The sequence below is a fragment of the Heterodontus francisci genome, chromosome 33 (assembly GCF_036365525.1).
Source record: "Heterodontus francisci isolate sHetFra1 chromosome 33, sHetFra1.hap1, whole genome shotgun sequence".
Taxonomy (NCBI): Eukaryota; Metazoa; Chordata; class Chondrichthyes; order Heterodontiformes; family Heterodontidae; genus Heterodontus; species Heterodontus francisci.
In genome coordinates, this window is record NC_090403.1 from 14464187 (window position 1) to 14491996 (window position 27810).

A 27810-nucleotide genomic window follows, 5' to 3' on the forward strand; every position below is an offset into this window, starting at 1 on the left:
ACCTGAGGACTGGAATCAGTTTAGAATTCAGCAAAGGAGGACCAAGGGATTGATTAAGAAGGGGAAAATAGAGTATGAGAGCAAGCTTTTGGGGAACATAAAAACTGACTGTAAAGGTTTCTATAGGTTTGTGAAGAGAAAAAGATTGGTGAAGACAAATGTCTGTCCCTTACAGTCAGAAACAGAGGAATTTATTATGGGGAATAAAGAAATGGCTGACCAATTAAATGCATACTTTTGTTCTGTCTTCACAAAGGAGGACACAAATATCATACCAGAAATGTTGGGGAACACAAGGTTTAGTGAGAGGGAGGAACTGAAGGAATCAGTATTAGTAGAGAAATGGTGTTGGGGAAATTGATGCGATTGAAGGCCGATAAATCTCCAGGGCCTGATAACCTACATCCCAGAGTACTTAAGGAAGTGGCCCTAGAAATAGTGGATGCATTGGCGGTCATCTTCCAAGATTCTATACACTCTGAAACAGTTCCTTCAGACTGGAGGGTAGCTAATGTAACCCCACTATCTAAAAAGGGAGGTAGAGAGAAAACAGGGAATTATAGACCAGTCAGCCTGACATCATAGTGGGGAAAATTCGAGAGTCCATTATCAAAGAATTTATAACAGAGCACTTGGAGAACAGTGGTAGAATCGGACAGAGTCAACATGGATTTATAAAAGGAAAATCATGCTTGACAAATCTACTAGAATTCTTCGAGGATGTAACTAGTAGAGTTGATGAGGGGGGGCCAGTGGATGTGGTTTATTTGGACTTTCAGAAGGCTTCTGACAAAGTCCCACATAAGAGATTAGCGTGTAAAATTAAAGCGCATGGGATTGGAGGTATGTATTGTGATGGATAGAAACTTGGTTGGCAGACAGGAAACAAAGAGTAGGAATAAATGGGTCTTTTTCTGAATGGCAGGCAGTGACTAGTAGGGTATCGCAGGGATCGGTGTTAGGACCCCAGCTATTCACAATATATATTCATGATTTAGATGAGGGAACTAAATGTAATACCTCCAAATTTGCAGATGACACAAAACTGGGTGGGAGGGTGAGTTGTGAGGAGGATGCAGAGAGGCTGTAGGGTGATTTGGACAAGTTGAGTGAATGGGCAAATGCATGGCAGATGCAGTATAATGTGGATAAATGTGAGGTTATCCACTTTGGTAGCAAAAACAGGAAGGTAGATTATTATCTGAATGGCTATAAACTGAGAGAGCGGAATATGCGATGAGACCTGGGTATTCTTGTACACCAGTCATTGAAGGTAAGCATGTAGGTGCAACAGGTGGTAAAAAAGGCAAATGGTATGTTGGCCTTCACAGCAAGAGGATTTGAGTACAGGAGCAGGTATGCCTTGCTGCAATTACACAGGGCCTTGGTGAGGCCACACCTGGAATATTGTGTGCAGTTTTGGTCTCCTTATCTGAGGAAGGATGTTCTTGCTATAGAGGGAGTGCAGCAAAGGTTTACCAGACTGATTCCTGGGATGGCGGGACTGACGTATGAGGAGAGATTGAGTCGGTTAGGATTATATTCGCTGGAGTTCAGAAGAGTGAGGGGGGATCTCATAGCAACCTATAAAATTCTAACAGGACTTGACGGGGTAGATGCAGGAAGGATGTTCCCGATGGTGGGGGAGTCCAGAACCAGGGGTCATAGTCTAAGGATATGGGGTAAACCTTTCAGGACTGAAACGAGGAGAAATTTCTTCACCCAGAGAGTGGTGAGCCTGTGGAATTTGCCACCACAGAAAGCAGTTGAGGCCAAAACATCACATGTTTTCAAGAAAAAGTTAGATATAGCTCTTGGGTCTAAAGGGATCAAAGGGTATGGGGGGAAAGCGGGAACAGGTTACTGAGTTGGATGAACAGCCATGATCATAATGAATGGTGGTGCAGGCTCGAAGGGCCAAATGGCCTACCCCTGCTCCTATTTTTTATGTTTCCATGTTTCTATGAAATCAATGCAATAGTGAGGAAGGATATTGGCTCGGAAAATCATGATGTGGAATCTGTATAGGTGGAGCTAAGAAACACCAAGGGGCAGAAAACGTTGGTGGGAGTTGTCTATAGGCCCCCAAACAGTAGTGGAGATGTAAGGGATGGCATTAAATAGGAAATTAGAGACGCATGCAATAAGGGTACAACTGTAATCATGGGTGACCTGATCTACATATAGATTGGTCAAACCAAATTAGCAATAATACTGTGGAGGAGGATTTCCTGGAGTGTGTACCTGATGGTTTTTTAGACCAATACGTTGAGGAACCAATTAGAGAACAGGCTATCCTAGACTGGGTATTGTGCAATGAGAAAGGATTAATTAACAATCTTGTTGTGCGGGGTTCCTTTGGGGAGGAGCAACCATAACATGATAGAATTCTTCATTAAGATGGAGAGTGAAGTAGTTGAATCCGAAACTAGGGTCCTGAATCTAAATAAAGGAAACTACGAACGTATGAGGCATGAGTTGGCGATGGTAGATTGGGGAACATTACTGACAGGGTTGACGGTGTATAGGCAATGGATAATATTTAAAGAACGTGTGCATGAATTACAACAATTATTCATTCCTGTCTGGCGCAAAAATAAAACCAGAAAGGTGGTTCAACAAAAGAAATTAAGGATAGCATTAGATCCAAAGAGGAGGCATATAAAATTGCCAGAATAGGCAGCAGGTCTGAGGATTGGGAGTAGCTTAGAATTCAGCAAAGGAGGACAAAGAGGTTGATTAAGCAGGGAAAGTAGAGTATGAGAGTAAACTTGCGGGGAACATAAAAACTGACTGGAAAAGCTTCTATAAACACGTGAAGCGAAAAAGATTAGTGAAGACAAATGTAGGCCCCTTACAGTCAGTAACGGGGGAAATTATAATGGGGAACAAAGAAATAGCAAAACAATTAACCACATACTTTGGTTCCGTCTTCACAAAGGAGGACACAAATAACCTCCTAGAAATGTTAGGGAACCAAGGGTCTAAAGAGAGGGAGGAACTGAAGGAAATCAGTATTAGTAAAAAAATAGTGCTGCTGAAATTAATGGGGTTAAAGGCTGACAAATCCCCAGGGCCTGATAATCTACATCCCTGAGTACTAAAGGAATTGACCCTGGAAATAGTGGATACATTGGTGGTCATCTTCCAAAATAGACTCTGGAGCAGTTCCTACAGATTGGAGGGTGGCAAATGTAACCTCCTTCTTCTTTGGCCTCCTTGTCTCGAGAGACAATGGGTAAGCACCGAGAGGTGGTCAGTGGATTGTGAAGCAGCGCCTGGAGTGGCTATAAAGGCCAATTCTAGAGTGACAGACTCTTCCACAGGCGTTGCAGATAAAATTGGTTGTCGGGGCTGTTTCACAGTTGGCTCTCCCCTTGCGCTTCTGTCTTTTTTCCTGCCAACTGCTAAGTCTCTTCGACTCGCCACACTTTAGCCCCGCCTTTATGGTTGCCCGCCAGCTCTGGCGATCGCTGGCAACTGACTCCCATGACTTGTGATCAATGTCACAGGATTTCATGTCGCGTTTGCAGACATCTTTAAAACGGAGACATGGACGGCCGGTGGGTCTGATACCAGTGACGAGCTCGCTGTACAATGTGTCCTTGGGGATCCTGCCATCTTCCATGCGGCTCACATGGCCAAGCCATCTCAAGCGCCGCTGGCTCAGTAGGGAGTATATGCCGGGAATGTTGGCCGCCTCGAGGACTTCTGTGTTGGAGATACGGTCCTGCCACCTGATGCCAAGGATTCTCCGGAGGCAGCAAAGATGGAATGAATTGAGACGTCGCTCTTGGCTGACATACATTGTCCAGGCCTCGCTGCCGTAGAGCAAGATACTGAGGACACAGGCTTGATACACTCAGACTTTTGTGTTCCGTGTCAGTGCGCCATTTTTCCACACTCTCTTGGCCAGTCTGGACATAGCAGTGGAAGCCTTTCCCGTGCGCTGTTGATTTCTGCATCGAGAGACAGGTTACTGGTGATAGTTGAGCCTAGGTAGGTGAACTCTTGAACCACTTCCAGAGCGTGGTTGCCGATATTGATGGATGGAGCATTTCTGACGTCCTGTCCCATGATGTTCGTTTTCTTGAGGCTGATGGTTAGGCCAAATTCGTTGCAGGCAGCGGCAATCCTGTCAATGAGTCTCTGCAGACACTCTTCAGTGTGAGATGTTAATGCAGCATCGTCAGCAAAGAGGAGTTCCCTGATGAAGACTTTCCATACTTTGGTCTTCGCTCTTAGACGGGCAAGGTTGAACAACCTGCCCCCTGATCTTGTGTGGAGGAAAATTCCTTCTTCTGAAGACTTGAACGCATGTCAGAGCAGCAGGGAGAAGATCCCAAACAGTGTAGGTGCAAGAACACAGCCCTGTTTCACACCACTCAAGATAGGAAAAGGGTCTGATGAGGGAAAGGGGTCTGATGAGGTGCCGCTATGCTGAATTGTGCCTTTCATATTGTCATGGAATAAGGTGATGATACTTAGCAGCTTTGGTGGACATCCAATCTTTTCTAGTAGTCTGAAGAGACTACGTCTGCTGACGAGGTCAAAGGCTTTCGTGAGATCAATGAAAGCAACGTAGAGGGGCATCTGTTGTTCACGGCATTTCTCCTGTAGCTGGTTAAGGGAGAACAGCATGTCAATAGTGGATCTCTCTGCTCAAAAGCCACACTGTGCCTCAGGGTAGACACGCTCAGCCAGCTTCTGGAGCCTGTTTAAAACGACTTGAGCGAAGACTTTCCCCAATATGCTGAGCAGGGAGATTCCACGGTAGTTGTTGCAGTCACCGCGGTCACCCTTATTCCTATAGAGGGTGATGATATTGGCATCGCGCATGTCCTGTGGTACTGCTCCCTCGTCCCAGCACAGGCAAAGCAGTTCATCGAGTGCTGAAAGTATAGCAGGCTTGGCACTCTTGATTATTTCAGGGGTAATGCCGTCCTTCCCAGGGGCGTTTCCGCTGGCTAGAGAATCAATGGCATCACTGAGTTCCGATTGATCTAACAGCTGTGGATGAGAGATTCTGCTAGTGTTGATGCACGGGCGGCCCTTCTGCTTGGAGTGATGCAGCTTCATTGCTTTGTGTCCAACCTTGCTGCACACCAGGGAGTGGTCAGTGTCGCAGTCCACACTGTGGAAGCTGCGTGTGATTTGAACACTGTTTAAAGAGGCTCGCCTTGTGACGATGAAGTCCAGCTGGTGCCAACGACGTAATCTTGGGTGCCTCCAAGAAACCTGGTGACAGGGTTTAGTATGAAAGAACGAGTTGGTGACGCAGAGGTTATGATAGGTACACAACTCAAGCAGTCTCTATCCATTCTCATTCATCCTTCCAATGCCATAGCGCCCAAGGCAGGAGAGCCATGAGTCATGGTCGGCCCCAACCCTGGCATTAAAGTCCCCCAGCAGGAATAGGTGTTCGGTATTGGGGATGCTACTAATGATATTATGGAGTTCCTCGTAGAACTGGTCTTTAGCTTCAGGTGGGGAGCACAGTGTTGGAGCATAGATGCTGAGTAGGTGTACTGGACCAGAGACGGTGAACAGTTGGATGGACAGTATGTGTTCCGAGTCATTTGAGGGTGGCTCTATCATGCTGAGCAAAGAGTTTCTGATGGCGAAGCCCACTCCATGCTGTCTTGGTTCTTCAGGATCCCTACCCTGCCAGAAGAAGGTGTAGTCTTGCTCTCTTAGAGATCCGCTCACAGGGAGGCGTGTCTCCTGAAGTGCTGCAATGTCCACATTGAGTCTACTGAGCTCGTTGTTAATGATGGCGGTCTTCCGAGAATCGTTGATTTGTGTAAGGTCTTCCGACATGCCAGGACACCTAGTTCTGACATTCCAGCTTGCAAAAACCTTCTTTCCTTTTTTTGTCATGCTGTTTGGTGCGGTGTTACAGTCCACTTGTCAGGCAATGACCCTGAGCTCCAAGCACCCACTGAAGCAGGTGGACTGTGGCGGGACAGAACCTTACTGACCGGGGGCTGCCCGGTTTGAGGCGGGTGGTAGCTGTCCAGTGAGATGCGATGACCTCTTCCACCGACAAAGGCAACTCGTGGCGCCCAATCTCTACGCCAATTGAGCTGGGCTTATAACTCGTAACTGCTGCCTTCTGTGTTGTTTTGGTCGCTCTGAGGCGACTATGGAGTGACCTCTCCATGGCGCATGCCTGTAAATGTAACCTCACTATTTAGAAAAAGGAGAGAGAGAAAAAGCAGGGAATTACAGACCAGTTAGCCTTACATCAGTAGTGGGGAAAATGCTAGAGTCTATTATAAAGGATGTGATAGCAGAACATCTGGAAAGCATAAACGGGATTGGAAAAAGTCAACATGGGCTTACGAAGGGGAAATCATGCTTAACAAATCTACTGCAGTTTTTTAAGGATGTAACTAGAATAGATAAGGGAGAACTAGTGGATGTGGTGTATTTGGATTTTCAGAAGGCTTTTGATAAGGTCCTACATAAGAGGTTAGTGTGCAAAATGAAAGCACATTGGATTGGGGGTAATATACTGGCATGGATTGAGAATTGGTTGACAGACAGGAAACACAGAGTAGGAATAAACGGGTCTTTTTCCGGGTGGCAGGCAGTGACTAGTGGGGTACTGCAGGGATCAGTGCTTGGGCCCCAGCTATTCACAATATATATTAATGACCTGGGTGAGGGAACTAAATGTAACAAGTTTGCAGACAACACAAAGCTAGGGGGGGAATGTGAGCTGTGAGGAGGAAGCAAAGAGGCCCCAATGTGATTTGGACAAGTTGGGTGAGTGGGCAAATGCACGGCAGATGCAGTATAACATGGATAAATGTAAGGTGCTTTGGTGGCAAAAACAGAAAGGCAGATTATTATCTGAACGGTGATAGATTGGGAAAGGGGGAGATGCAACAAGACCTAGGTGTCCTTGTACACTGAAAGCAAGCTTTCAGGTGCAGCAAGCAATTAGGAAGGCGAATGGTATGTTGGCATTCATTGCAAGAGGATTTGAGTACAGGAGCAAGGATGTCTTACTGCAGTTATACAGGGCTTTGGTGAGACCACATCTGGAGTATTGTGTGCAATTTTGGTCTCCTTATCTGAGGAAGGATGTTCTTGCCATGGAGAGAGTGCAAAGAAGATTTACTAGGCTGATTCCTGGGATGGCAGGATGGATGTATGAGGAGAGATTGGGTCGACTAGGCCTATATTCACTAGAGTTTAGAAAAATGAGAGGGAATCTCATAGAAACCTATAAAATTCTAACAGGACTAGACAGGCTAGGTGCAGGAAGGATGTTCCCGATGGCTGGGCGGTCCAGAACCAGGTGTCACAGTCTCAGGATACAGGGTATGCCATTTAGAACCGAGATGTGGAGAAATTTCTTCACTCAGAGGGTGGTGAATCTGTGGAATTCTCTACTGCAGAAGGCAGTGGAGGCAAAGTCATTAAATATATTCAAGAAGGAGATAGATATATTTCTTAATGCCAAAGGGATCAAGGGATATGGAGAGAAAGCGGGAACAGGGTACTGAATTAGATGATCAACCATGATCTTTTTTGAATGGCAGACCAGGGCCGAATGGCCAACTCCTGTTCCTATTTTCTATGCTTCTATGACTTCCAGGATTTTCTTCTTCCTTGGATCAGAGTACTGCAGGATACAGGTTTCTGCTAAAAATGCTTGTTTGAGAGGCTCAAACATATTTTGATGGTCCTCCTGCCATAGATATGGTACTTTTTCTTTAAGAGCTCTCTCAGTGATGATGCTTTGTCAGAAAAATTTGGAATGTATGGTGTCAAGAAGTTGAGAAATCTAAGACAGCTCTGGAGGTCTTCCTTGTCTTGTGGATTAGGCATATGCTTTACATCTTCGACTTTGCCTGGGTCAGGATGAATTCCGCAACCGGACTAGATGGAGCCAAAGAAATTGATCTGACTTACATTCACCTGGCACTTCTTGCCGTTACAAACGAGCCCTTTTCGACAAGCTACTGCCATTAGTGAGTGACGATTTCAATCATGTTCTTCTTTGGTTTTGCCCATTACTGCAATATCATCGGCAATGCATATACACCCAGGCACGTTTTCTATAATTCTGGCCACATGTTGCTGAAACAGATCTTGACTGACAGATAAGCCGAAGGGTAGTCGCTGGAAGCAATATCTTCCAAATGGTGTCCTGAAGGCGGTGACTTCTTGAGATTCCTTAGCTAGGTGTACTGACCAATATCCATGTTTAGCATCCAACCTGGAGAAGAATTTATCTCCTGCGAACTTAGGATTCAATTCCTCTAATGGTCGGAATCTTGTGGGGGTATCTCTTTAGGGAGAGGTTTAGATGCCTCGGATCTAGACATACTGATTGCTCCATCCTTCTTTAGCACATAATTGAGCTGCACCAGTCTGTGTGATGATGCACATGATGGATGATACCATTGTGTTTCATGTAATCTAACTCACACTTAAGCTTTTCTTGTATGCTCACGCTGCACTTTCTGAGAGGGTCCAATGACAGAATTGCATCCTCTCTGAGGTGCAGTACGACATCGCCTTTGAAATCTCCTATGGCGTCGAACCTGTCTGGGTACGTTTGTTGTAGGTCATGGACTGACTCAATGCGGGTACCCTTGGTCTCTTCTGCTGTAATGGGTACCTTGGTGACCTCGTGGATGGTTATGATGTTGAGGTCCTTACACACTGGTAGTCCTGCCACTGCTGGTCCACTCGTCTCTACCAGGTAAAATATTTGTGGTTTCCATGCCAACTTGCCATAGCATTGTTAGCGTGCCACTGCAAGGGATGGGTGACCCGTTGTATGCAGATAACTTGGCAATTGTTGGTTGTATCATTGATTTCCAATGACTCTGATACATATCCTTCAGGATTTGGACTGGTAGGATATTTGAACTGGCTCCGGTGTCAATCTTGACCCTGATTGTGTGTTTGCCAACTTTCTTTGGGCACATGATGTTAATGATCGCAAAAACTTCCAGTTTTTTGACTTCATCAACATGATGTGTCAGGTTCACAATGTGAAACGCCTGCTCATCTTCTGGCTGAGAATCACTCCTAGAGTCATAGACCATCAACCACACATTTATACTAATCCTACATTAATCCCATATTCTCTACCACATCCCCACAATTCGCCTACCTACACTAGGGGCAATTTACAATGGCCAATTTACCTATCAATCTGCAAGTCTTTGGCTGTGGGAGGAAACCGGAGCACCTGGCAGAAATCCACGTGGTCACAGGGAGAACTTGCAAACTCCGCACAGGCAGGACCCAGAATCGAACCCGGGTCGCTGGAGCTGTGAGGCTGTGGTGCTAACCACTGCGCCACTGCCTCCTCTCGGAGTCTTGTCTCAGGTCTGTTTTGCTGTGGATTTTTTCTATGTTTCTATGACTTCCAGGATTTTCTTCTTCCTTGGATCATAGTACTGCAGGATACAGGTTTCTGATGAAAATGCTTGTTTGAGAGGCTCAAACATATTCTGATAATCCTCCTGCCATACATTTTTTTTTTAGAGATACAGCACTGAAACAGGCCCTTCGGCCCACCGAGTCTGTGCCGACCATCAACCACCCATTTGTACTAATCCTATACTAATTCCATATTCCTACCACATCCCCACCAGTCCCTATATTTCCCTACCACCTACCTATACTAGGGGCAATTTATAATGGCCAATTTACCTATCAACCTGCAAGTCTTTGGCATGTGGGAGGAAACCGGAGCACCCGTAGGAAACCCACGCAGACACAGGGAGAACTTGCAAACTCCACACAGGCAGTATCCGGAATTGAACCCGGGTCGCTGGAGCTGTGAGGCTGCGGTGCTAACCACTGCGCCACTGTGCCGCCCCTATATGGTACTTTTTCTTTAAAAGTGTATTGGCTTGCGTTTACACTGGTCTCTGGCGTTTTCCTGCTGTTGTTGCCCTGTTGCTGTGCCTGTTTGTTTATGTCCTACTGTAACTTGCTGCATCTTTGGAGCCAGATTTCTTGCATAGACAGGCCCAGTGTCCTTTTGCACTGCATGCCTTGCACAGGTCTTGAAATGCAGGACTATTTTGACTGAGTGGAACAAACCACACTTACCACATAGCTTGCTTGCTCTTTTTGACCTGGCTATCATGCTGATACTGTTGACTGCACCTAGTGCTTACATATTATGTTGTCCAGCTACAATGGCTTTGTATGTCCTGCCATCTTCTAGCAGTGCATCAATGTTGTGATCTTTCTTTTTCCCCAAGAGGTCTTTCCGAAATGCTTCAATGGATGTTGATACAATCACCAGCTCCATTATTCGGTCCGACAGCTCAGTTTCTGAAAGATCATATTTATTGCCTTTACTATGGCATCGACTGGTGAACTGGTCTATTGATTCCTGTAGTTGTTGCCTGTAGGACATCAATTCCAGGTGGTAAATTTTAAAATTCTCTCTTAATCGGAATTGATCTTCCAGCACTTTCCATATCTTTGCAGGATCTTTCTGGTCCTCTTCTGATAAGCCAGAGTTATTGATTCTGTGTAATCCCTGATTTCCAACTGCTATCAGAATTTTTTCATGCTGCTACTCTGGTTCTGCATTCACTAGGTAGGTAAAGCATAACTGCATTCTTTGTTTAAAAAATTGGAACTTGTTTAGGATATCCTTGGCCTTCCAGTTCATGCTGGGAAATTTGGTATCCATTGTCCTGCTGTTCTTTTGCTTACAACTTGCTTCAAGACTTGTTCTATGACTCTGCATTGTTTCCTCTTTAAGAAACTCTGTCACTTAGAGTCGTTGTTTGGATTGAGAGGAGCAGGTGTTTGACAGTGCTCTGTGTTTATCTTGCTTGCAGCACTTAAACCTGCTGTTTTTGCAGCTGTTCAATAGATATTCCTTTGCTCGAGTTTGTTTCTGTCCTTTATGCTCGAGTGGTTTCATGAGGTTTTTTTTAAAAAATGTGGCTGCATGAATGGAAGGTCTTCAGTGATTGGGGTTTCCTGCGTTTTTGCAATCCGATGCCTCCTGTAATGGCGCCGACCTTGATCAGCCTGGGAGAGGAGTCGGGTCTTCCTTTTTTTAAATGGAGTCTTTCGAAAGAATCAATTGTTTAAGCACTTCAAAGCTAGTTGCTTTTAAACCAATATCTCTCGACTGTCAGCACAATGATTCACCCGATTTACTTGCAGCCTGTCGTTCTGAGCTCTGTCTTCTACAGCTGGAGATTAAGTTTCTTTTTTCTTTCGACTGTTTGGGCCAGTATTTCTCTTGAACTTTCTCGCTTTTGGCTATAGAAAAAGTCATTTTCAGTGTTGTTTTACCTGTGGTCTTCAATTTAGACTTTGTCTTCTCACCACAGCTGCCACCATGTAATGAGTTCTTTATGTTGTCTGATACAACATAAATGAGATGCGTGGAGTCCTGTTATATTGAAGATCTCAAACAGGTTTATTACAGCTGAACTATTATATACAGTGCAGAGCAAACGATTCACACAACTTTCCTCTCAGTGTTACTGTAGCAGAGTGACTCTGGTTTGTAGTCACATGACTGCATCCTAGTACCTAGTTCATTAGCATACTAAGATCTTAAAGGGACATCACGCTTAAAGACAATCATACAACACAGTCTACTCTCAGTCATCAGCAAAGTGATGGAAGGTGTCATCGACAGTGCTATCAAGCGCCACTTAAACAGCAACAATCTGCTCACTGATGCTCAGTTTGGATTTTGCCAGGGCCACTAGGCTCCAGGCCTCATTACAGCCTTGGTCCAACATGGATAAAAGAGCTGAATTCCTGAGGTGAGGTGAAAGTGACAGCCCTTGACATCAAGGCAGCATTTGATCGGGTGTGGCATCAAGGAGCCCTAGCAAAATTGAAGTCAATGGGAGTAAGGATGAAAACTCTCCACTGATTGGAGTCATACCTAGCACAAAGGAAGATGGTTGCATTTGTTGGAGGCCAATCATCTCAGTCCCAGGATATCGCTGCAGGAGTTCCACACAGTAGTGTCCTCTGCCCAACCATCTTCAGCTGCTTCATCAATGACCTTCCCTCCAACAAATGGGGATGTTCACTGATGATTGCACAATGTTCAGTACCATTCACAACTCCTCAGATGCTGAAGCAGTCCAAGCTCTCATACAGCAAACCCTGGTCAACGTTCGGGCATGGGCTAAGTGGAAAGTAACATTCGCGCCACACAAGTGCCAGGCAATGACCATCTCCAACAAGAGAGAATCTAACCATCTCCCCTTGACATTCAACAGCATTGCTATCACTGAATCCCCCACTATCAACATCCTAGGGGTTACTATTGACCAGAAACTGAACTGGACCAACCATATAAATACTGTGCCTACAAGAACAGGTCAGAGACTGGGAATTCTGTGGCGAGTAGCCCACCTCCTGACTCCTCAACGTCTGTTCACAATCTCCAAGGCACAAGTCAGGAGTGTGATGGAATACTCTCCACTTTCCTGGATGGGTGCAGCTCCAACAACACTCAAGAAGCTCAACACCATCCAGGACAAAGCAGTCGATTTCACGGCACCCCATCCACCACCTTCAACATTCACTCCCTCCACCACCGATGCACAGTGGCAGCAGTGTGTACCATCTACAAGATGCACTGCAGCAATGCACCAAGGCTCCTTCGACAACACCTTCCAAGCTCGCAATCTCTTCCACCAGGAAGGCCAAGGACAGCAGACGCATGGGAACACCACCACCTGCAGGTTCCCCTCCAAACCACACACCATCCTGACTTGGAACTATATCGCCGTTCCTTCACTGCCACTGGGTCAAAATCCTGGAACTCCCTTCCTAACAGCACTGTGGGTATACCTACACCCCAAGCGGTTCAAGAAGGTGGCTCACGACTACCTTCTCAAGGGTAATTAGAAATGGGCAATAAATGTTGGCCTTGCCAGCGATGCCCATATCCCATGAGATGAATTTTTAAAAATCCCATGGTACTACTTCAAAGGGCAGGGGAGTTATCTCTGGTGTCCTGGCCAATACTTTTCCCTCAATTGACATCCCACAAACAGATAATCTGGTCCTTATGGCTGTTTGTGGGAGCTTGCTGTGTGTGAATTGACGGCTGCATTTCCTACCTTACAATTGTGACTACACTTCAAAAGTATATTTGTTCATTGAATATAAAGTGCTTTGGAACATTGGACTGGCAGTGCTCTTTAAATTTAGCAGGGTGCCCGCATTCAGCGGTGGCCGCCGAACCCCTGCGATATTATGTGCGGGGGCTCATTAGCATCACTGCACAAGCCGCCCCCACCCCCCATATTTTGTGGGGAGAGGCGGGACATCTGGTACAGTGAGGAACCTTTTGACAGCTGTGTAGCAGGTGCTGGGGCTCTATTTAACACACCGCAGCACCTGCTTCCTGACAGCTGTCAATGAAATACTTACCTGACTGCTGAAGAGTGGGGCTGCTGTCAGTCTGGCAGCAAAGCAGAAAGTGCTGCAAAAATCCAGCAGGTCAGGCAGCATCTGTGGAGAGAGAAGCAGAGTTAACAGTGACCAAGTTCACAGACCTGAAAGTTAACTCTGCTTCTCTCTCCACAGATGCTGCCTGACCTGCTGAGTGACCCCAGCACTTACCGCTTTGCTGCCACATACTGACCCTCTGTGTCCCAGTGTCCTGTGAAGTTGCGGTCCTCTTCTCCCACCTAATTGTTACATTCTTTCTTGTCGGTGTGCCGCACCTGGGTGAATAATCTTAAAATTTGCATATTCCTGGACGTGAGAATTAAATGTACCATAAAAGGCAAATATACAACAAAAATAAAACCATAATTGAAGAATATTTACATACTATGGGCTTCTAATCATCTGACTGTGAAAAGCCACAGACTAATATGCATTTGGAATCTGTATTCATTTCTCTGCCAACTGTTACGTGAAAATACATGTAACTGCAATTAAACGATGTTTGTTAAAAAGCAGGAAAATATGTTCATATTCTAGCTGCATTGCCAACTGGAAATATTATACCAATAAATATGATCAGCTGTTGCAGAAGCAAAATGTTGTGAACATGTGTTGATGTATAATAGTTGAAAGACCATGACAACAGCACAGATCCCCTCATTTGTCCTGCATTGGTTTTCAAACATGTGCAAGACAAACCTTGCAGCCAGCAGTTACACGGTGGAGTCACCTTTGCACTTAAAGGACCACACCAAAAGCCGAGGATGACAGAGGGGTGCTCTAGGGTGTCCCCACAGTTCAGCGAAGCCTCCCTGCTCACTCTCCTCCAGACTATGTAGGCAAAGTGGGAGGTCCTTTTCACCAGTGTCAGTAAGAAGAGGCCCTTCTGCCTGAACAAGGCAGCCTGGCTGGAGATGGCAGAGGAGGTGAGTAGCCGTGGGGTAAAGGGTCCAATGCTGGAAGAGGATGAACGAGCACTCCCCCTGCCATCCGGAACCCTCTCAGCCTTGTGTGCACAAGGTACGAGCGCCAAAGTCATCCACAGCCAAAGGGCAATCAGATCAGCAGCCTTCTTCCAGTCAGGCTGCTAGCACAGAGGTTGCACCAAGAAGGTGCACTTGCAAGCGTTTGCAGAGAACACACTAACACAAATGGGAATGTACGGGTGTCACAGCAATGTAAATACGTCTTTCACTAAATGTTCCTCACCAACATGTGTCCTGTTGTGTGTGTGAATAATGTGTGCCAGCATGTAGCGTCAATGTCACATCTCTTTGCACCGTTGGCCCTTCAGCAGAGCCAACATACCCAATAACATCATTACCATGCCACCATTACTCATGAGTGTCTCCACGGATGCAGTGACATGGACATTGGCTCAGTCAGCTGCTGCCTCTAATGGTTTACACAGGGATGCTGCAGATGTGGACTGGTGCACAACAGGTGAGCAAGGGTGATGTGTGGCTTGCAGAGCTCATGTCAATTCTTATGGAGCTGACAGCCTTTGTCTGATAAGCCACTGCCGTACATCCCTACCTCACTGCTAGCGCTGCGTGTAGAGCCTGGGTGCCATCTGCCCTCCCATGCATCTTTCATGTTGTAGGTCCTCATAGTCCGAGGAGGAATCCTGTTGACGTCTCTCCTCATCATTGCCAGGCCTGGCCCCTATTGAATGCGCAGTTGTACAGAGCAGCAAAGAAAGGACCTGGCCTTTTCGGCCCCTAGTACAGGGCATCACCCTATCCATACAGGCATTGGAGGCGCTCTTTCAGCATGCCGATCTCCTGCTCACTGGTGGCTCATGTAGCTCAGTCACTGGCGTTGTATCTCTCCTCTGCAGCTGTGGTGGAGTCTCTCACTGGTGTTGGGAGCCACGTCTGCAAAGGGTAGCCCTTATCTCCAAGAAGCCACCCCTCCATCTGAGCCAGTTCAGTGAACAGAGGTGGCATCCAGGACTGGCGCAAGACCCAGGCATTATGGCAGCTGCCTGAGCAGTGGTCACACATTCGCTGCAAGCATCTGTGGTGTTCACACACCAGCTTCACCTAGATTGAGAGGACTCCTTTAATGGTGACGCTTGCAGTTGGCAGCCTGGTAGTAGGCCTGATGGCCACATGGGTGCAGTGTATGAACATTATGACCTATAGTTCTCCGCTAATGGTGCCGAAACCGATGGCCCTCTGGGCTTGGCTGTGAGAGTCCATCCTGAAGTGGACATATTCACTGGCCCTTCGGTGCAGGGCATCGGTGACCTCCCTGATGCAGCGGTGCACTGCTGACTGTGTGACTCCACAAAGGTCTCTACTGGGCCCCTGAAATGCTGAAGAGGCATCAAGCTTGAGAACCGCTGCCACTATGAGGACCAATGGCATGGGATATCCACCAAAGCCCATGGGCTGCAGGTCATCGTTGAGCAGGGCACAGAGACGTGTCACCACCTTCTCTACATGCGCAATCGCCTCTGACACTGGTACTCTGACATCCGATGGCGTGTCATGTGAGGCCTGAGATGCATGGCAACTGTAATGGCAAGCTCCCCTTGGGGGCTGCTGCTCACCACCGGGGGCCTCGACATGGACTGCACCTGCCTGTTGATTTTGCTCCGGCACATACGGATCCTCAGGAGCAGAGGATCACACAATCCAGGATGAACCATACCCATTTCCATGTGATAAATAAAGTTGAACCTTGCATGTATTTGAAGGTTTCTAACAGGGCAGGGATCGGTGTTGACGGGTACATCAGGTGCTTTCAAGGATCAACTATGTGGCATGGCATTGCCCATCTTGGCCAACACTGAGTGGCACAGCATGACCACACCAAGATCCTACCAGCTGAATTGATTGTCCCTCCCATCCATATAACCTTTACCCTCCTAACCTTTCTGGCACCCTCCCCACACACAGGGTGACCAGAGTGCCATTGCTCCCTCACAAACACAAACAAACGCAGAGCGTACACTGTTTACGGAGGGAGGGTACACAGTATCTCTCTTCATGCCGGCAGAGCTTTCCGTCCAATAAATCCCAGAACCCCTCCCTCCTCCCTTCCAGTAGGCAGAGTGAGACCCCTGAATATCTGAACTAACCTTCCGTAGCGGAACCTTCGGCCTCTTATGACCCGCCAGCTTTTCTGATCGTGAACGGGACGGCAAGTGATGGCCGCACATTCAACGAAAAATCCAGAAGTGCGCAGGAGAGGTGACAGGCTGCATAATCTGCAGAGGTAAGTACTGTTTTATATATCCTAATTGGGGTGCTGCCGCCATGTGGTGGGAGGCCACACCGAGGTCCCTCTGCTGCTGGTAATTTGCAGCGGCCCCTACTTGACGTCACGGGTCGAGGCAGGCCTCTTGCCACAGAATTTTATCAGCCGCCCTGCTGCGACCTGCGTCGTCAATGGGCCGATATACTGCCCATTCTTCAATCGTGAAAGGCGCTATATAAATGCAAGCCTTTTTTGTTTTCATTTGGATGAGAGCTTCACCCAAGCCTGTCGAGGATCTGACATTGGTCCCCAGCCCACAGGCTGTCAAGGACATTGATGAGGGAGACTCAGGCATTTAAACACGGTCAGGACATGCAGCTGGTGGTAAGTCTGGTGATGGTTTTCTCAGTAAAGCAAGAGGCCTTACCTGACTCACTGATGAGCTTCTTTGCTTTGTTCTCTGAAAAGGACGAGAGCTCACAGACACATGCCTTGTTCCAGGCATATTGGAAGCTTCGAAAATGGACAGCCTTGCAGTAAACTACAAGCTCGGACAGCTCCTTCGACAGTTCCTTCACCGTCTCCTGCAAAATCACGGCACAGTTAGATAAAGTGAATAGCTAGCACCTATCAGATTCCTGACACTCAACAGATCCCTGACATCCAGCAGATCCCTGACACCCAGCAGATCCCTGACATTCAGCAGATCCCTGACACCCAACAGATCCCTGACATCCAGCAGATCCCTGAGATCCAACAGATCCCTGACATCCAGCAGATCCCTGACATCCAGCAGATCCCTGAGATCCAGCAGATTCATAACACCCAGTGCTGCCCAGTCCCAGAGAGAGTAACCACGGCAGGTGGGGAAATAAAATCAGAAAGATGGCCAATCCATTGGATCTTATTGAATAGTTTGCAGTTTCAATCGCTTCTGACTGGAGCTGCAGTTTGACTGAGTGTGTGTATCCATCAGCTCCGTGTGAATGTCCATTCGCTGTGTGTGAATGTCCATTAGCTCCGTGTGTGAATGTCCATTAGCTCCGTGTGAGTGTCCATTTGCTCCGTGTGTGAATGTCCATTAGCTCCGTGTGAGTGTCCATTTGCTCCGTGTGTGAATGTCCATTAGCTCCGTGTGAGTGTCCATTAGCTCCGTGTGTGAATGTCCATTAGCTCCGTGTGAGTGTCCATTTGCTCCGTGTGAATGTCCATTTGCTCCGTGTGTGAATGTCCATTTGCTCCGTGTGAATGTCCATTTGCTCCGTGTGTGAATGTCCATTAGCTCCGTGTGAGTGTCCATTTGCTCCGTGTGTGAATGTCCATTAGCTCCGTGTGAGTGTCCATTAGCTCCGTGTGTGAATGTCCATTAGCTCCGTGTGAGTGTCCATTTGCTCCGTGTGAATGTCCATTCGCTGTGTGTGAATGTCCATTAGCTCCATGTGTGAATGTCCATTAGCTCCGTGTGTGAATGTCCATTAGCTCCGTGTGAGTGTCCATTAGCTCCGTGTGTGAATGTCCATTAGCTCCGTGTGAGTGTCCATTAGCTCCGTGTGAGTGTCCATTTGCTCCGTGTGAGTGTCCATTAGCTCCGTGTGAGTGTCCATTAGCTCCGTGTGTGAATGTCCATTAGCTCCGTGTGAGTGTCCATTTGCTCCGTGTGAATGTCCATTAGCTCCGTGTGAATGTCCATTAGCTCTGTGTGAGAATGTACATTAGCTCCATGTGTGAATGTCCATTAGCTCCGTGTGAGTGTCCATTTGCTCCGTGTGAATGTCCATTAGCTCCGTGTGAATGTCCATTCGCTGTGTGTCAATGTCCATTAGCTCCATGTGTGAATGTCCATTAGCTCCGTGTGAGTGTCCATTTGCTCCGTGTGAATGTCCATTAGCTCCGTGTGAATGTCCATTCGCTGTGTGTGAATGTCCATTAGCTCCATGTGTGAATGTCCATTAGCTCCGTGTGTGAATGTCCATTAGCTCCATGTGTGAATGTCCATTAGCTCCGTGTGTGAATGTCCATTAGCTCCGTGTGAGTGTCCATTTGCTCCGTGTGAGTGTCCATTAGCTCCGTGTGTGAATGTCCATTAGCTCCATGTGTGAATGTCCATTAGCTCCGTGTGTGAGTGTCCATTAGCTCCGTGTGAGTGTCCATTAGCTCCGTGTGTGAATGTCCATTAGCTCCGTGTGAATGTCCATTAGCTCCGTGTGTGAATGTCCATTAGCTCCGTGTGTGAATGTCCATTAGCTCCGTGTGTGAATGTCCATTAGCTCCGTGTGAATGTCCATTAGCTCCGTGTGTGAATGTCCATTAGCTCCGTGTGTGAATGTCCATTAGCTCCATGTGTGAATGTCCATTAGCTCCGTGTGTGAGTGTCCATTAGCTCCGTGTGAGTGTCCATTAGCTCCGTGTGTGAATGTCCATTAGCTCCGTGTGTGAATGTCCATTAGCTCCGTGTGTGAGTGTCCATTAGCTCCGTGTGAATGTCCATTAGCTCCATGTGTGAATGTCCATTCGCTCCATGTGTGAGTGTCCATTTGCTCCGTGTGAATGTCCATTAGCTCCATGTGTGAATGTCCATTAGCTCCATGTGTGAATGTCCATTAGCTCCGTGTGTGAATGTCCATTAGCTCCATGTGTGAATGTCCATTCGCTCCAAGTGTGAATGTCCATTCGCTCCATGTGTGAGTGTCCATTTGCTCCGTGTGAATGTCCATTAGCTCCATGTGTGAATGTCCATTAGCTCCGTGTGTGAATGTCCATTAGCTCCATGTGTGAGTGTCCATTCGCTCCAAGTGTGAATGTCCATTCGCTCCGTGTGAGTGTCCATTTGCTCCGTGTGAATGTCCATTAGCTCCATGTGTGAATGTCCATTAGCTCCGTGTGTGAATGTCCATTAGCTCCATGTGTGAATGTCCATTCGCTGTGTGTGAATGTCCATTAGCTCCGTGTGTGAATGTCCATTAGCTCCATGTGTGAATGTCCATTCGCTGTGTGTGAATGTCCATTAGCTCCATGTGTGAATGTCCATTAGCTCCGTGTGTGAGTGTCCATTAGCTCCATGTGTGAGTGTCCATTAGCTCCGTGTGAGTGTCCATTAGCTCCGTGTGTGAATGTCCATTAGCTCCATGTGTGAATGTCCATTAGCTCCGTGTGTGAATGTCCATTAGCTCCATGTGTGAATGTCCATTAGCTCCATGTGTGAATGTCCATTAGCTCCGTGTGTGAGTGTCCATTAGCTCCGTGTGTGTGTCCATTAGCTCCGTGTGAGTGTCCATTAGCTCCGTGTGTGAATGTCCATTAGCTCCGTGTGAGTGTCCATTAGCTCCGTGTGTGAATGTCCATTAGCTCCGTGTGTGAGTGTCCATTAGCTCCGTGTGTGAGTGTCCATTAGCTCCGTGTGAGTGTCCATTAGCTCCGTGTGTGAGTGTCCATTAGCTCCGTGTGAGTGTCCATTAGCTCCGTGTGTGAATGTCCATTCGCTGTGTGTGAATGTCCATTAGCTCCATGTGTGAATGTCCATTAGCTCCATGTGTGAATGTCCATTAGCTCCGTGTGTGAATGTCCATTCGCTGTGTGTGAATGTCCATTAGCTCCATGTGTGAGTGTCCATTCGCTCCAAGTGTGAATGTCCATTCGCTCCATGTGTGAGTGTCCATTAGCTCCGTGTGTGAATGTCCATTAGCTCCGTGTGTGAGTGTCCATTAGCTCCGTGTGAGTGTCCATTAGCTCCGTGTGTGAGTGTCCATTAGCTCCGTGTGAGTGTCCATTAGCTCCGTGTGTGAGTGTCCATTAGCTCCGTGTGTGAATGTCCATTAGCTCCGTGTGTGAGTGTCCATTAGCTCCGTGTGAGTGTCCATTAGCTCCGTGTGTGAATGTCCATTAGCTCCGTGTGTGAATGTCCATTAGCTCCGTGTGTGAATGTCCATTAGCTCCATGTGTGAGTGTCCATTAGCTCTGTGTGTGAGTGTCCATTAGCTCCGTGTGTGAATGTCCATTCGCTGTGTGTGAATGTCCATTAGCTCCATGTGTGAGTGTCCATTCGCTCCAAGTGTGAGTGTCCATTAGCTCCGTGTGTGAATGTCCATTAGCTCCGTGTGTGAGTGTCCATTAGCTCCGTGTGAGTGTCCATTAGCTCCGTGTGTGAGTGTCCATTAGCTCCGTGTGAGTGTCCATTAGCTCCGTGTGTGAGTGTCCATTAGCTCCGTGTGTGAATGTCCATTAGCTCCGTGTGTGAGTGTCCATTAGCTCCGTGTGAGTGTCCATTAGCTCCGTGTGTGAATGTCCATTAGCTCCGTGTGTGAATGTCCATTAGCTCCGTGTGTGAATGTCCATTCGCTGTGTGTGAATGTCCATTAGCTCCATGTGTGAATGTCCATTAGCTCCGTGCGTGAATGTCCATTAGCTCCATGTGAGTGTCCATTCGCTCCAAGTGTGAATGTCCATTCGCTCCATGTGTGAGTGTCTATTTGCTCCGTGTGAATGTCCATTAGCTCCATGTGTGAATGTCCATTAGCTCCGTGTGTGAATGTCCATTAGTTCCATGTGTGAGTGTCCATTCGCTCCAAGTGTGAATGTCCATTAGCTCCATGTGTGAATGTCCATTCGCTCCGTGTGAGTGTCCATTAGCTCCGTGTGTGAATGTCCATTAGCTCCATGTGTGAATGTCCATTAGCTCCATGTGTGAATGTCCATTTGCTCCGTGTGAATGTCCATTAGCTCCGTGTGAATGTCCATTAGCTCCATGTGTGAATGTCCATTAGCTCCGTGTGTGAATGTCCATTAGCTCCGTGTGTGAATGTCCATTAGCTCCGTGTGAGTGTCCATTAGCTCCGTGTGTGAATGTCCATTAGCTCCATGTGTGAATGTCCATTTGCTCCGTGTGTGAATGTCCATTTGCTCCGTGTGTGAATGTCCATTCGCTGTGTGTGAATGTCCATTAGCTCCGTGTGTGAATGTCCATTAGCTCCATGTGTGCATGTCCATTAGCTCCGTGTGAGTGTCCATTAGCTCCGTGTGTGAATGTCCATTAGCTCCATGTGTGAATGTCCATTAGCTCCGTGTGAGTGTCCATTAGCTCCGTGTGTGAATGTCCATTTGCTCCGTGTGTGAATGTCCATTCGCTGTGTGTGAATGTCCATTAGCTCCGTGTGAGTGTCCATTAGCTCCGTGTGTGAATGTCCATTTGCTCCGTGTGAATGTCCATTAGCTCCGTGTGTGAATGTCCATTAGCTCCATGTGTGAATGTCCATTAGCTCCGTGTGAGTGTCCATTAGCTCTGTGTGTGAATGTCCATTAGCTCCGTGTGAATGTCCATTAGCTCCGTGTGTGAATGTCCATTAGCTCCATGTGTGAATGTCCATTAGCTCCGTGTGAGTGTCCATTAGCTCCGTGTGAGTGTCCATTAGCTCTGTGTGTGAATGTCCATTAGCTCCGTGTGAATGTCCATTAGCTCCATGTGTGAATGTCCATTAGCTCCGTGTGTGAATGTCCATTAGCTCCGTGTGTGAATGTCCATTAGCTCCATGTGTGAATGTCCATTAGCTCCGTGTGAGTGTCCATTAGCTCTGTGTGTGAATGTCCATTAGCTCCGTGTGAGTGTCCATTAGCTCTGTGTGTGAGTGTCCATTAGCTCCGTGTGTGAATGTCCATTAGCTCCATGTGTGAATGTCCATTAGCTCCGTGTGAGTGTCCATTAGCTCTGTGTGTGAATGTCCATTAGCTCTGTGTGTGAATGTCCATTAGCTCCGTGTGAATGTCCATTAGCTCCGTGTGTGAATGTCCATTAGCTCCGTGTGTGAGTGTCCATTAGCTCTGTGTGTGAATGTCCATTTGCTCCGTGTGTGAATGTCCATTCGCTGTGTGTGAATGTCCATTAGCTCTGTGTGTGAATGTCCATTAGCTCCATGTGTGAATGTCCATTTGCTCCGTGTGAATGTCCATTAGCTCCGTGTGAATGTCCATGAACTCCGTGTGTGAATGTCCATTAGCTCCGTGTGAATGTCCATGAACTCCGTGTGTGAATGTCCATTAGCTCCATGTGTGAATGTCCATTTGCTCCGTGTGAATGTCCATTAGCTCCGTGTGAATGTCCATGAACTCCGTGTGTGAATGTCCATTAGCTCCGCGTGAATGTCCATTAGCTCCGTGTGTGAATGTCCATTAGCTCCGTGTGTGAATGTCCATTAGCTCCATGTGTGAATGTCCATTAGCTCCATGTGTGAGTGTCCATTAGCTCCATGTGTGAATGTCCATTTGCTCCGTGTGAATGTCCATTCGCTGTGTGTGAATGTCCATTAGCTCCGTGTGTGAATGTCCATTAGCTCCGTGTGTGAATGTCCATTAGCTCCATGTGTGAATGTCCATTAGCTCCGTGTGTGAATGTCCATTAGCTCCGTGTGTGAATGTCCATTAGCTCCGTGTGTGAATGTCCATTAGCTCCATGTGTGAATGTCCATTTGCTCCGTGTGAATGTCCATTTGCTGCGTGTGAATGTCCATTAGCTCCGTGTGTGAATGTCCATTAGCTCCATGTGTGAATGTCCATTAGCTCCGTGTGTGAATGTCCATTAGCTCCGTGTGTGAATGTCCATTAGCTCCCTGTGTGAATGTCCATTCGCTCCATGTGTGAATGTCCATTAGCTCCAAGTGTGAATGTCCATTTGCTCCGTGTGAGTGTCCATTTGCTCCGTGTGAATGTCCATTCGCTGTGTGTGAGTGTCCATTTGCTCCGTGTGAATGTCCATTCGCTGTGTGTGAATGTCCATTAGCTCCATGTGTGAATGTCCATTAGCTCCGTGTGTGAATGTCCATTAGCTCCATGTGTGAATGTCCATTAGCTCCATGTGTGAATGTCCATTAGCTCCATGTGTGAGTGTCCATTAGCTCCATGTGTGAATGTCCATTAGCTCCATGTGTGAATGTCCATTAGCTCCATGTGTGAATGTCCATTAGCTCCAAGTGTGAATGTCCATTTGCTCCGTGTGAGTGTCCATTTGCTCCCTGTGAATGTCCATTCGCTCCATGTGTGAATGTCCATTAGCTCCATGTGTGAATGTCCATTCGCTCCATGTGTGAATGTCCATTAGCTCCATGTGTGAATGTCCATTAGCTCCGTGTGTGAATGTCCATTCGCTCCATGTGGGAATGTCCATTAGCTCCAAGTGTGAATGTCCATTTGCTCCCTGTGAATGTCCATTCGCTCCATGTGTGAATGCCCATTAGCTCCATGTGTGAATGTCCATTAGCTCCATGTGTGAATGTCCATTAGCTCCGTGTGTGAATGTCCATTCGCTCCATGTGTGAATGTCCATTAGCTCCATGTGTGAATGTCCATTAGCTCCGTGTGTGAATGTCCATTAGCTCCGTGTGTGAATGTCCATTCGCTCCATGTGTGAATGTCCATTAGCTCCAAGTGTGAATGTCCATTTGCTCCGTGTGAGTGTCCATTTGCTCCGTGTGAATGTCCATTCGCTGTGTGTGAGTGTCCATTTGCTCCGTGTGAATGTCCATTCGCTGTGTATGAATGTCCATTAGCTCCATGTGTGAATGTCCATTAGCTCCGTGTGTGAATGTCCATTAGCTCCATGTGTGAATGTCCATTAGCTCCATGTGTGAGTGTCCATTAGCTCCATGTGTGAATGTCCATTAGCTCCATGTGTGAATGTCCATTTGCTCCGTGTGAATGTCCATTAGCTCCGTGTGTGAATGTCCATTAGCTCCATGTGTGAATGTCCATTAGCTCCAAGTGTGAATGTCCATTTGCTCCGTGTGAGTGTCCATTTGCTCCCTGTGAATGTCCATTCGCTGTGTGAGAATGTCCATTAGCTCCGTGTGAATGTCCATTAGCTCCGTGTGAATGTCCATTAGCTCCATGTGTGAATGTCCATTAGCTCCGTGTGAATGTCCATTAGCTCCATGTGTGAATGTCCATTAGCTCCGTGTGAGTGTCCATTAGCTCCATGTGTGAATGTCCATTAGCTCCATGTGTGAATGTCCATTAGCTCCGTGTGAGTGTCCATTAGCTCCATGTGTGAATGTCCATTAGCTCCATGTGTGAATGTCCATTAGCTCCGTGTGTGTGTCCATTAGCTCCATGTGTGAATGTCCATTAGCTCCATGTGTGAATGTCCATTAGCTCCATGTGTGAATGTCCATTAGCTCCGTGTGAGTGTCCATTAGCTCCGTGTGAATGTCCATTAGCTCCAAGTGTGAATGTCCATTAGCTCCATGTGTGAATGTCCATTAGCTCCGTGTGAGTGTCCATTAGCTCCATGTGTGAATGTCCATTAGCTCCATGTGTGAATGTCCATTAGCTCCGTGTGTGAATGTCCATTAGCTCCGTGTGTGAATGTCCATTAGCTCCGTGTGAATGTCCATTAGCTCCATGTGTGAATGTCCATTAGCTCCGTGTGAATGTCCATTAGCTCCGTGTGTGAATGTCCATTAGCTCCAAGTGTGAATGTCCATTCGCTCCGTGTGAGTGTCCATTAGCTCCAAGTGTGAATGTCCATTAGCTCCATGTGTGAATGTCCATTAGCTCCATGTGTGAATGTCCATTAGCTCCGTGTGTGAGTGTCCATTAGCTCCGTGTGTGAATGTCCATTAGCTCCGTGTGTGAATGTCCATTAGCTCCGTGTGTGAATGTCCATTCGCTGTGTGTGAATGTCCATTAGCTCCATGTGTGAATGTCCATTAGCTCCGTGCGTGAATGTCCATTAGCTCCATGTGAGTGTCCATTCGCTCCAAGTGTGAATGTCCATTCGCTCCATGTGTGAGTGTCTATTTGCTCCGTGTGAATGTCCATTAGCTCCATGTGTGAATGTCCATTAGCTCCGTGTGTGAATGTCCATTAGTTCCATGTGTGAGTGTCCATTCGCTCCAAGTGTGAATGTCCATTAGCTCCATGTGTGAATGTCCATTCGCTCCGTGTGAGTGTCCATTAGCTCCGTGTGTGAATGTCCATTAGCTCCATGTGTGAATGTCCATTAGCTCCATGTGTGAATGTCCATTTGCTCCGTGTGAATGTCCATTAGCTCCGTGTGAATGTCCATTAGCTCCATGTGTGAATGTCCATTAGCTCCGTGTGTGAATGTCCATTAGCTCCGTGTGTGAATGTCCATTAGCTCCGTGTGAGTGTCCATTAGCTCCGTGTGTGAATGTCCATTAGCTCCATGTGTGAATGTCCATTTGCTCCGTGTGTGAATGTCCATTTGCTCCGTGTGTGAATGTCCATTCGCTGTGTGTGAATGTCCATTAGCTCCGTGTGTGAATGTCCATTAGCTCCATGTGTGCATGTCCATTAGCTCCGTGTGAGTGTCCATTAGCTCCGTGTGTGAATGTCCATTAGCTCCATGTGTGAATGTCCATTAGCTCCGTGTGAGTGTCCATTAGCTCCGTGTGTGAATGTCCATTTGCTCCGTGTGTGAATGTCCATTCGCTGTGTGTGAATGTCCATTAGCTCCGTGTGAGTGTCCATTAGCTCCGTGTGTGAATGTCCATTTGCTCCGTGTGAATGTCCATTAGCTCCGTGTGTGAATGTCCATTAGCTCCATGTGTGAATGTCCATTAGCTCCGTGTGAGTGTCCATTAGCTCTGTGTGTGAATGTCCATTAGCTCCGTGTGAATGTCCATTAGCTCCGTGTGTGAATGTCCATTAGCTCCATGTGTGAATGTCCATTACCTCCGTGTGAGTGTCCATTAGCTCCGTGTGAGTGTCCATTAGCTCTGTGTGTGAATGTCCATTAGCTCCGTGTGAATGTCCATTAGCTCCATGTGTGAATGTCCATTAGCTCCGTGTGTGAATGTCCATTAGCTCCGTGTGTGAATGTCCATTAGCTCCATGTGTGAATGTCCATTAGCTCCGTGTGAGTGTCCATTAGCTCTGTGTGTGAATGTCCATTAGCTCCGTGTGAGTGTCCATTAGCTCTGTGTGTGAGTGTCCATTAGCTCCGTGTGTGAATGTCCATTAGCTCCATGTGTGAATGTCCATTAGCTCCGTGTGAGTGTCCATTAGCTCTGTGTGTGAATGTCCATTAGCTCTGTGTGTGAATGTCCATTAGCTCCGTGTGAATGTCCATTAGCTCCGTGTGTGAATGTCCATTAGCTCCGTGTGTGAGTGTCCATTAGCTCTGTGTGTGAATGTCCATTTGCTCCGTGTGTGAATGTCCATTCGCTGTGTGTGAATGTCCATTAGCTCTGTGTGTGAATGTCCATTAGCTCCATGTGTGAATGTCCATTTGCTCCGTGTGAATGTCCATTAGCTCCGTGTGAATGTCCATGAACTCCGTGTGTGAATGTCCATTAGCTCCGTGTGAATGTCCATGAACTCCGTGTGTGAATGTCCATTAGCTCCATGTGTGAATGTCCATTTGCTCCGTGTGAATGTCCATTAGCTCCGTGTGAATGTCCATGAACTCCGTGTGTGAATGTCCATTAGCTCCGCGTGAATGTCCATTAGCTCCGTGTGTGAATGTCCATTAGCTCCGTGTGTGAATGTCCATTAGCTCCATGTGTGAATGTCCATTAGCTCCATGTGTGAGTGTCCATTAGCTCCATGTGTGAATGTCCATTTGCTCCGTGTGAATGTCCATTCGCTGTGTGTGAATGTCCATTAGCTCCGTGTGTGAATGTCCATTAGCTCCGTGTGTGAATGTCCATTAGCTCCATGTGTGAATGTCCATTAGCTCCGTGTGTGAATGTCCATTAGCTCCGTGTGTGAATGTCCATTAGCTCCGTGTGTGAATGTCCATTAGCTCCATGTGTGAATGTCCATTTGCTCCGTGTGAATGTCCATTTGCTGCGTGTGAATGTCCATTAGCTCCGTGTGTGAATGCCCATTAGCTCCATGTGTGAATGTCCATTAGCTCCGTGTGTGAATGTCCATTAGCTCCGTGTGTGAATGTCCATTAGCTCCCTGTGTGAATGTCCATTCGCTCCATGTGTGAATGTCCATTAGCTCCAAGTGTGAATGTCCATTTGCTCCGTGTGAGTGTCCATTTGCTCCGTGTGAATGTCCATTCGCTGTGTGTGAGTGTCCATTTGCTCCGTGTGAATGTCCATTCGCTGTGTGTGAATGTCCATTAGCTCCATGTGTGAATGTCCATTAGCTCCGTGTGTGAATGTCCATTAGCTCCATGTGTGAATGTCCATTAGCTCCATGTGTGAATGTCCA

The 27810-nt window shown here is 47.1% G+C and overlaps 1 protein-coding gene across 3 annotated transcripts in view; it reads right to left on the reverse strand.

The window, feature by feature from the left end:
• The window catches only part of LOC137348027 (1-phosphatidylinositol 4,5-bisphosphate phosphodiesterase delta-3-like), a 313571-nt gene that overhangs the window by 41404 nt on the left and 244357 nt on the right, over positions 1 to 27810 (reverse strand). For all 3 annotated transcript variants that reach the window (XM_068013110.1, XM_068013111.1, XM_068013109.1), the window contains one exon: positions 17069 to 17225. In XM_068013110.1, coding sequence (XP_067869211.1) covers positions 17069 to 17225 — 157 coding nt within the window. The remainder of the gene's footprint in view (positions 1 to 17068; positions 17226 to 27810) is intronic.